The 10,848-nt window shown below is 37.1% G+C and overlaps 1 protein-coding gene across 2 annotated transcripts in view; it reads right to left on the bottom strand.

Annotated features, from left to right (window-relative positions):
* The window catches only part of BLOC1S6 (biogenesis of lysosomal organelles complex 1 subunit 6), a 43,582-nt gene that overhangs the window by 21,767 nt on the left and 10,967 nt on the right, over positions 1 to 10,848 (bottom strand). Inside the window, exon 5 of one of the 2 annotated variants that reach the window (XM_077127770.1) lies at positions 10,474 to 10,596. In XM_077127770.1, coding sequence (XP_076983885.1) covers positions 10,477 to 10,596 — 120 coding nt within the window. In that variant the 3' untranslated portion in view covers positions 10,474 to 10,476. Of the gene's footprint in view, positions 1 to 5,934; positions 10,597 to 10,848 lie in introns of those variants that run through there. The other variant, XM_077127769.1, reaches the window with a different exon arrangement.

The following is a 10,848-nucleotide window of genomic DNA, read 5'->3' as shown; positions in this document are numbered from 1 at the left end:
TGGAAGGGTGCAGACCCAGAAATGCAGGCCCAGGAAAAGAACAACGAGGTTTCTCGAGGCAGTGGTGGTGATGAAATGTCTCAAAATGACCCTGCGTTATGGGAATGTCCTGGCCATTCTAGGGGTGCTTTTTCTTCAGCACCACTATTCTGTCAAGGGACGGCTCCTGGGCCCATCTCACCCAGTTCCAGTCTCACTGTGGCTTGTTTCCATCCCGAAAGGTGAGGGGCTTTGGTACTCTCTAGAAGTAAAACAGGTTTGTGGGAAAATCAAAGATTTCTGTGCATCCTTACCAGTAGGCTCTCTCCTGACAGGGAAACTCATGCCCCCCCCCCACCTCTCTTCTTCCAGGATTATCAGAATGGATTAAGATAATTAGCAGAAGAAATGATGTGTCCAAATCCCCTTGATAGGTGTAGTTTTATCCAAGAGATTTAAGGTAAAACTCCTGAAGCCTATTTCCATGCCCAGCCCCCCAAATTTTCCCTGCAATGTGGTAACTTTGGGCTTTTCCCAGAACAAAAGTTCCTGTTTCATCACTTATGGTTGTGTGATACTGGGTAGTTACTGAGACTTAATGTGCCTTAGCTTCCTCTTCTGTAAAATGGAAGTAACAATAGCTGCCTTCTACTTTTGCTGTTAGAACATGTATAAAGCACCTGGCATATAGCTGATGCTCCATAAACAATAGATAGGGATTTCCAGAGCATGAAAAACTGGAAATACTCTCTTGGGAACAAGGAGGAAAAGCATGCTGTATAGGAGTCACACAGATCTATGCAATAATGCTGCTCTACTAGTTCCTGGTGGTGTGACCTTGAGTATGTTACACAAACTCTCTAAGTTTCAATTTCCTCTAATGTGGAATGGATGAATAAAAATACCTCATTCAACGGTATGAATGAAATATCACATATAAAGCACATGGTACATCCTTAAGTTTATGTTAAGTTCCTTTTTTTATTTCTTTTCATCTTTGGATCCCCTAGAACACACAGCATGATGCTTTATATGTTATAGATGTTCAATGAAAATCTATTCAGTTGCATTTCAAGTCAGACTATTCAAATGATTAAATTCAAATCAGAAAGCTGGGTTTGATATCTCCTAAATCTTCCCAGAATACTAAGAAAAGATTTTCACATTCTCTACAATTCAATGGGAAAACGCTTCCTTTTAGTTCTGCTCAAGTTATGACAATTCATGTTCCCCTCGCTTTTGTCTCAAGCTCAGTGTTCCACATGTAGTTGTTCTGTCTGGATTTTGGACACTGCCCCCTACTTTTGGTTAACTGCCAAACACCTCAAGTGGTGACTCCCTCTTCCCGTCAACTGGGCTGGGCAGGCCAATAGGAACCAAAAGTTTTCCTATAAGATTAGTGTTTTCTGTTGATATTACTTCATATCTGCCAGCTCTAAGAGAAATGTTTATGTATCTGAAAGAACAAAAAAGAAACAAGTTCTGCTTCTTTGCCAAAATATAAGTCCCTCACATAGATCTAAAGCCAGGAGCTCCTACTGTCCACACAACTATTCTCTCCCTTTCTGGTTCATTCATTTCTTCAACTTCACGAGAGGAAAAGAAAGACCTTTCTGTGGTCAACTCCTATTGGAGTTCTTTTATCCTCTAAGACTCTGGAAGTCACAAATTAAAAGCTGGAACTATGAAATTCAAATTTTGGAATAAACTGAGACTAGATCCAGGATTAGAAATCCAGCCAGAAATGAGACTAACCTATGAAAAAAAATTGAACAAAATAAGGAGGAAATTCAGGAAGCAATGAAAACAGCAGATAACTGCAGGATTGTATCCAGTTCCAGTCACTGAAACCTTATTCCTTGAATTTCTGGATTAGCAGCATGGAAATACAAACGCTCCTAAATTTCATCCTTTAATTAAATTAGATAATGCATATTAAAATTCTACAGGATAGGGCGGGCCGCGGTGGCTCAGCGGGCAAGAGTGCTTGCCTGCCGTGCCGGAGGACCCCGGTTCGATTCCCGGCCCCAGCCCATGTAAAAAAAAAAAAACAAACAAAATATAATAAAAAACAAGAAAATGTTTAAAAAAAAAAAAAAAATTCTACAGGATAGAAGGTGGGACCAGCGCCACTGCCAGGTACTGGAGCACCATTGGAGCTGGATTGGCTTGCAAGTACCACTGGTCAGGCCACGGTTTCCTCTGTGTCAGCACCTGGTCCCTGGCCCCCCAGTGGCATAGCATGTAGGGTGATGCTGAAGTGGCCCATGGAGTTAGAGGCATCGCTGCTGGGTTCCGGCTCCCAGGAGCAGTGAGGGTGTACCCTTCTGCCTAGCCTCGCTCAGGCCCGAGGCCCCAGACGGCAGCTTCAAACACAGATCCCACCACGGACTGTGCAGCAGCCCGCCCTGCCCAGCAGCAAGCAACATCCTCCAACTTAGGAGCAAATTTCTCAGAACATTAAAACAAGAATATAGTCCTTATGAGAGGTGGAGACATTTAGAAGTTGTTCTTAATCTGAGTGAAGCTTGTACTTCAGAAAGTCACCCCAGTCCTCAGCACTCACAGCACCTAGCTCTCCAGGTTCCTCCTGGATGAAGAAAGACCAGTTTACCCTTGGTCAAGTCAGCATAATATGTGAGTGTGTTTTAAAAGACTATGAAGATAAAATTCGGGAGGAGTATGAGCAAATCCTCAATACTAATCTAGCAGCACAATATGAATCTTTTGTGAAATTCACATATGATCAAATTATGCGATGATACGGGACAAGGCTATGTCCTGAAGGTTTCCTGCATTTCTGAGTACCAGGTTTGACCTCAAGAGATGGCTGCTGGACACCTTCTGCAACTGGTTTAATATCACATTTCATCTCCAACTTCGCATCCTGAGAACACTTAGAGAACACTTAATCGTCTCTGCAGGTTCATTCTAAACAATTTGAAAGACATTGAAACTTTCTGGTTGCTACAAGCATTTCTTTCTTCCCTCCTCATCCAATAAACAGCTGTGTCCTACTGTGATAGATTTTCCAAACAAAAAACCTGGAGCAGAAGTTTAGCAAAATGTGCCTTCATGGCACTCAACAAGTAGAGTTTCCCCAAGCACAGTTCTGCAAAAAGTGTGTGTGAGTGTGTATATATGTGTGCATGTATCTTAAGTTATTATTTGTATGTTACAAATATTTTTATCTTGGGGATTCTGGCTGTGAATTTGATGCACGACAATTATGGTTAAAAACATTTGCTTGGTGTATAGACTGTTAATGTTTTGTGACCATATAAATTGTAACAGTGGATTATGTGTAGGTATTATTGTTAAATACAGGGACTGTTTCCAGGCACAAAATATGAATCCTAAATTAGGATGGACATTAGATGTGATTATGATGACATAACAAAAGTCTGCAATCCAGGTTTACAAATGCACGGTGAGGAATTAGAACAAACTGGAGGATGGGCCATTTGACACTTGGACTCTGCCTAGCCGTTTCAGAAAAATGATGTTAACTCCAAGCCTTCAGAGACCCATATGGAGTCTGTGCTTACCTCACTCATACAATCAGAGAGCTCCCTGGACACTAAACCCCTCCAGGGAAAAGCTCTCCCCTAGAGCAGGGATATCAGAGTTTGTTTCATAGCATAGCACAGGTGAACATGGGACTGGGCCAGGCCCCAGCGGCACTGCTGTTTAGGAAGAATCTGGATCCTTTAGTCAGATTTTCCTAAACTCTTTTAAGAGGTGTCCATGTTCATCCGCTTGAGTTTTGTTTTGGCAGCCCCCTTCCTGAGGCCACTTAGCTATTCTTCACTTTGTTTCCAAGGCTAAGGAATAAAAAGTAGCCTCTGTTTGGAGGAGGTAGAAATTGAGTATACATTTATTTTTAACTGTGACTTGTTCAGGACTACATTTTACAAATGTCTTGTTCATTTATTATCATTTCTGGAAAGGAAAGTTCTATTAAAATTGTTTAAGTTTAACATAGAGCAGTTTTTTTAATTAGGGCTTATTTTTAAAAATTCTGAATTTAATTCAAATATATGCCAGTACCTTCCAAAATAAGGTAATATTCATACACAGTTGTTCTCATCAGATGGCTTAAAGAAATTTCTGGATTTATTCACATTCAAAGATCCCTTATTAATGAATGCCTTTGACTTGAACTAAAAACCGCAACATAATTCTTTGTACATTTTCATTATATAGTGTAACAAGATTAGCTGCAAACTAATAAAATACTTGAGCCATTTGTTTACCTTGAAAAAAAACTTTGGAAAATATAACAGGCCAGAGTGAATCTAAAAAATAATGATGTTAGATGCTTATAGTTGCAATAAATAGAAATTTGTTAAGGTTATCTCATAAATGGGGAAGGCTGAGGACAAGAGTGGAGGAGGGTGGTAATGTAAAAATATTTGTGGAAATGTGGAAAACATATATCTTACCCCAGTAACTAAATCCCATAAGAATAAAAAAAAAAAAAAAAGCCCAGCACTGAGGTCTCACAAAACCTTGTACAGGAAACTCACTCAGGACTTAAGGTACTTGGAGGGGTCTGGTTACTTTGGCCCCATCAGCATAAGTTCATAGACACCTACTCTTCCTCACTTAACACTCAGCTGCTGTCCTGTCTCTGTGTGTCTTCCCATCTCTCTTTCAATGACTAAAGTACTGATTCTCTAAGAAGGAGTGTCCTAAGTAGAAATTCCCAAGACAGTAATTGACTGGATCAGTGAGATTCTCTATAGTCCCCACCTAGGCAGATTTTTTCCTGTCAGACCAGCTCATCATTGACTAACCCTTGGTTTGGCTGCCCTCGGCCAGGTGCCCAGCCCAGATCCAATCAGCTGAGGCTCAACATGGTAGGGGCAAGTGAATTAAAAACATAGAACACCCTGGGTCTTTTGCCTACAGCAAGATCTTTGGCCTGGAATGTTTTTCTTAGAAGAGAATTCTGAGCATGGTTGATAATGACTGATGATTATAGATTCATTGACTATGATTAGAGATGGAAAATAAAAAAATTTAAAAAGAAACCCTAAAGTCTACCATCAAACTAGAAGACTCAAAAGGTTAGAAAAATATATAGTTTTAAACTTTATCAAATGTTTCAGATAGAATACTTTGAAACATCTCATTGTTTAAACAAATACAGAAAATCCTGACTCACCTAAAAAACTATAGTTGAAAAGGCTTAGGCCAAAATTCTTGATCAAACCAATAAAAAACAATACAAGAATTTGTAGAACTATGGGAGAAAAGAGTACCACCAGATGGCAGCATTATCCCACCTGTGCTGTCTCAGATTGTTTCAAGTCTTGAAATGTGCTCACCTAGTTAAGTCTGCTCTTACCTGAGCTCTTACCTGAATCTAATTTTTAAGAGACCTGTGCAACCAGTAGTGTGTAGACAAAGTATAAATCTAAACAAATGTGGGGTCTATAGTCCAGTCCACTCGTTATCTTTAGCTCATTTGATTCCCAAGATCTTGGGACCTATCGCTAGTTTTGAATCTAATTAAATATGTAATTAGGCATGGAAGAAATGGCTTTGATTATCAAAGGATTACAAGGCTCCTTAGCTGTGTCTGAATTTCAGAAATTATAATTTTTTATTGTAGTATTCCTAATTTGGCATCTATATGGTCCAGTGTTTTTTATTATAGCTATTTTTAATATGCACAGATTATTTCTTTCCTACTTAGCTGTAATCAGTTACAAAATATTTACTGAGGGAGTGCAAGCATAGTTCAGTAGTGGAATTCCTGCCTGCCATGCGGGAGACTAGAGTTCAATTTCAAGCCCATGCACGTCCCAGAAACAAAACAAACAAGCAAACATACAAAGCAAACAAACAAAAATTCAACAAATTGTGCTGCAATAACAGGATACTTACATGGGGAAAGAATGATATGTGACTCCCACCATACAGCATACAAAATATATATTTACTCTACCACCATGAACACAAACATGGTTAAGAAAAATTCTTGGTGTTGAGAAACACATGAATGTGTAACTAATACTGTTACTGCTGAAGAAAAGTTCAATGACGTATATGGGAAAGGAAAAGTAGGAATTCTTTGGGGGGAGGGAGAAAAAAAAGTCCTAAAGAGGTGACATTTGAATTGTAAACAATGAATAGGTGTCCAACAAGCAGAGATAAAAAGATGAAGGATTCTAGGTGATGGACACCCCCTGAGCAAAAACAAGTGCAAAAGGGCCTGGAAGGTTTGGGGGAAAATCTAGCCCCCTACGTAGATATGTGACTTCAAGGTATCATGATATAATATCCAACATTTCTTGAGTTTTACTATGAGCTCTAGTTTGCTAAGGGTCTTTATACAAATATTATGAAACCTCACAGCCTTATGAAGTAGGAACTTGTTTCATTCCAAGTTTACAGTTTAGTAAACTATGGTATAGTCAGGTTCTAAATAGTTTGTCAAGTCACGAATCAAACAGTAATAAGAACCAAGGCATTTTGACTTCAAGGCCCACAATCCTAATCACTATACTAGGGCACTATATGCCTTAGAATTTAAAAACTTATGATCAAAGGAAGTAAGGAACCCATAGGTCTATCATGCATGTTTTTATTTCTTAGTAGTCCCTTCCACAAGATGTTCAATATTTTTTTGCATCTTTCCTATAGACTAACAAAAGTCAAGCCTAGGAATAAGAGTAAGCAGCAACCATACATGCTCAGGGTGATTTTTCAGTACATCCTCATCTGAATTTGTATTTTGCAGGTTTCATGGACCACATTAGGAATATATTTATGGTCTAAACCAAAATGAATAGCTACAACCTTTTCTTCAGCATATAAGGAAATGACAGTAGGGGGTGAACTTTCACTACTTTTATCCTTAAATAGGTGGAGTTTATTAATTTATTATTCTTTATATGCTTACAGCCTTCTTTACTCAGGGTACAAGAAGGATAGATTGTCTCTCCAATTCTCAATTACCACTGCCTTTACCCCCTGCCCCCCGCAAAATTTTACCTAGCCTCTCTCTGATTGCCCTTCCTTTACATTGTGTCTTTGGAATTTCTGCTTTAAGTGCCTTTTAAATTAAGGTCATTAAGAATTGTCTCCCTAGACTACGCCTTTAACTCTATTATTGGCTTTGAAGATAAGCCCAGTCTCACCCAAATACCAACCATGTATGAGGTTAATTAATCTAAAAAAATATGAATAAATTAACACAACAGAACCAATCTTAAATATCTAATTAATCCCAATGAACATATAAAATATCTTCATCCAAAAGAAAAATATAGAAAGTATTTTTTTTTAATATGTGCACACTAAGGTTTGGAGGATTAAGAATTAAGAATCATTCTTTTGGAGCATATGGATGGAGTTATATATCTAAAAATTGAATGAAATCCATAGACCCAATCCTGGAAATATAAACAAAATTCTATAACTAATTTATAGGAGTTCGTGGCCCCTCCAATAACCATCTACAGAATTTCCTCGCCCAACGGTCCAAAGACTCCCAGATTTAAAATAAAACCTGGCCTAAATTAGTCTATAAATTGGGAATTTCCAATATTAACTGGAAATTTCCAATTAATAGGGACCCTTATAAAGCACTTTCTACCAAACCACTAAAAGTATTAGCTATTATGTTTATTCTCAAAGAACAGTGAAGAACTCTATGAAGTTGCGTTATTTCGACTGTAATTCTCTCACAACACTTTCTGTCACCTTTCTGAAAAGGACTTCATGAGTGGACCTATCATATTGTAACACAATACATTAAAGAAAGATGGCAGGAGAGGAGAGCAAAAGAGTAGAAGGTTTGAAAAGTGTACATGAAGGAAGTGTTACACAGTGTTATGTACAGAGTGGCTCTTGATAATAATATCAGATAATTCAGAGGCCCTTCTTTTTTATTAAATGTGTAAAAAGTAGTCCTCATTTTACAAGCTCAAAAACAGACTAATATATGAGGATATACAATTGGCATATTTGTAAAATATACTGACGAAAAAACTCACTGCGGACACAATCTATATTATATTCAACATCTGCATATTTACCTGATTACTACTCCCAAGTAAAAAATGAATTCCCAACATTTAGTTCAGTACATACTTGATACAGTTTCAAAATAAAGACAGTTTTTTTTCAACCCGAAACCAAAAGTCTCCCAAGCACCAATTCACTATTTTATGCAAAAATACAAGACTAATTAGAAGGGTTCCTACTCAGATTCGATCAGTAATGTGTTTCTATGCTAATGAAATACCGCTAACCTTCTAAGGTTTAACTACCAAGACAGCAGTATTCTGATTTATAACTGACCTTAAAATAATGGATGCTTTTACATATAAATCAGTTTAGACATTTTCAGAAGTCTTCAAAATGTATACAACGTAACTGAAAGTGTGTGTGCCATGCCATTCATTCAGTAAACCTTTATTTTATGTAGGACTCAAAAGTTCATTAATTAACCAGAAATCTGTATTTATTTCCTGCTTGCTACAGTTCAGTCTCAATTCTTATTTCAAAACATTAATCCCAAGAGTTACCAGGAAGCTTTTAGATGATTTCTCTTCTTATAAATAAGAATCACTAAATAGTCAAGACCAGTGGTTCCTTGCACCGGAATTATCTGGAGAGCTCTTCCTAAAAATACAGATTATGGACTTCAATTCATAACTACCAAGTAAGAATGTCCCAAAATATCTGTTTTTTTAAAAGTTCCCCAGGTGATAATGATCTGAAGCCTAGAGAGGAATCCTCTGACCTAGACCAGCAGCTCTCAATCTTTACAGTACTTTAATATCACTTGAGGAAACTTTAAACAGCAAACAAATAAAAATTGGTTTGATTTAGTAGATTTAGAGTGATTTCCAGGAACCAGCATTTTAAACAATCATTGCAGCTGGTCCACAACCACCCTGAGAAACAATGCACACTTCCTCAGGTTAAAAATGAGTACATTCAAAAGTTTAGGTGACATTGTCCTGCAGGCCCTAATCAATCCTGCTTTGGGCAGTTTTATCAAGTATTTGAGAGCAACACTTAGCTTTTAAGTAAACATATTTATATTCTTAAACAAAAGATCAAATGTGAATTGTGAGACTAGTTTCATTCACTAAAGAAGGAAAAGGCTCTTTCAAACAAACCATAAACCTTTAAACAGACCAGGTTTTTAGGACTCAACTTAAATCTAATACTTTCTCAATTATCAGTCTGATATTGATAAGAGGTAGTGATTCCAGCTGACCAAAGACGTAATGTTGATTATAAAAGACACATACTCTAATCTTATACCTTTATAAATCCTGTATACTCCCTATGTAATAGAGATTAGAGACCAGTTGAATACTAAATAATACTAAACCTATGATAATGTGCTTTGAATTTTTAATAATGAAGCTTCATAATATTTTCCTCACATAATAGATTACTACATATCATACTGGGGGAAAAGTTCTAGAAAATACTAAAGGTATCATGCTGCCTTCGTTTGTGAAGAAGCTATTTACTAATTTTCTACCATTCCTGTCATTATCTATAAAGTAGGTAGTTGGTACAGATCATTCCACTTAAAGAATTTTTAAAAAGCACAGGGAAAGAAACTACATGTAAGGCCACACAGCAAATCAAAGGAGAGACAGAACTAGGGAACAAATCTTCTAGTTGGAAAGCTGAGTTCATCACCTTATCTCGGTGTGTCACAATTGTTATTAAGTATTATAAATATTTAAGCATTTATGCGTATGTGATAGATAGCTCAACAAGCCCAGGCAAACCCTAGGCATAGACGGAATCTACTTTGAACCTAGAAACTACCTAAGAACCAAATAACATGAAAGGTGAATTGAAGGTTCGGACTCCAGGAAGCAGATAGAGTATGAAGTTAGCGGAATCTATCTGGCATCTTGCTCACTTATCCTTAAGATGCTGTTATTTCATGTGCACCCACTTTCACTTCATGTTCTTCACAAAGGCTTATACCACCTCTCTTCCAATGGCATATGTGATTAAACAGTTGGTATTTCTTCTTATCAAGCAATGAAAAGGCAATTACCAAAAACCAACATTGTATTACCAAAAAGGCAAGTTACTTTAACTTCTAAAATGAGAAACTGGAACTTTTCAATGTACACCTGTTAAGAAACTAAAAATTTTATACTAAGTAGAGAATAGACTATTATAACAATCAAACCATTTTCCAGTTTACAAATGATTCAAGGTCAAAATAATGAAATTTAAAATTAAGTAAAACAAAAGTTGAAAAAAAAATACATATAAATATCAAAACCAAACAACATTATGTCTGCTACTAAGAAAAAAAAAGGCTTGTTGAATGGCTGAAATGAAGATATAGAGACCCAGCAATATTGAGAAATGGATTTCAAAACCTAACGCAATGGTATAAGGCACTACCTTAACATCGGTCTACACTTAGGTGAGCTTAAATCCAAAAAATATGGGGTTGGGAAAGGAAACGCACACACAGATACAGTCAACCTTTCATGTCCTTTTAGCTGGTTTGGCAGTTAACTGCTTTTCTCTTTCAATTTCCTTTTCTCGTTGCTGCTCCCTTTCCAACTCTTCTTTCTGCCTCTTCTGCTGCAGTTTAAGTGCTCTCTTCTGTGTCAAAAATTTTTAAAAGCCAAAAGAATAATCAAGTATTTTAGGTTATGGCCTTACTTAAAAGTAATAGTGCCTTGATTTGAGGTAATCAAGACATATTAGTAAATTTTATATTTAACATTTATATTAGTTTTGGGTAATATAAGGTCCCCTTGATTCCAAAAATGTGTTACCTCAAGCTCCTATCACATGAGAATTGCAATTACATATCCAGAGAATATGAGCCTACAGGCCAGAGAAGGTAAGCCT

The sequence above is a fragment of the Tamandua tetradactyla genome, chromosome 14 (assembly GCF_023851605.1).
Source record: "Tamandua tetradactyla isolate mTamTet1 chromosome 14, mTamTet1.pri, whole genome shotgun sequence".
NCBI lineage: Eukaryota > Metazoa > Chordata > Mammalia > Pilosa > Myrmecophagidae > Tamandua > Tamandua tetradactyla.
The sequence above is the reverse complement of the archived record's forward strand: the minus strand, read 5'-3'. Positions and strand labels throughout refer to the sequence as shown.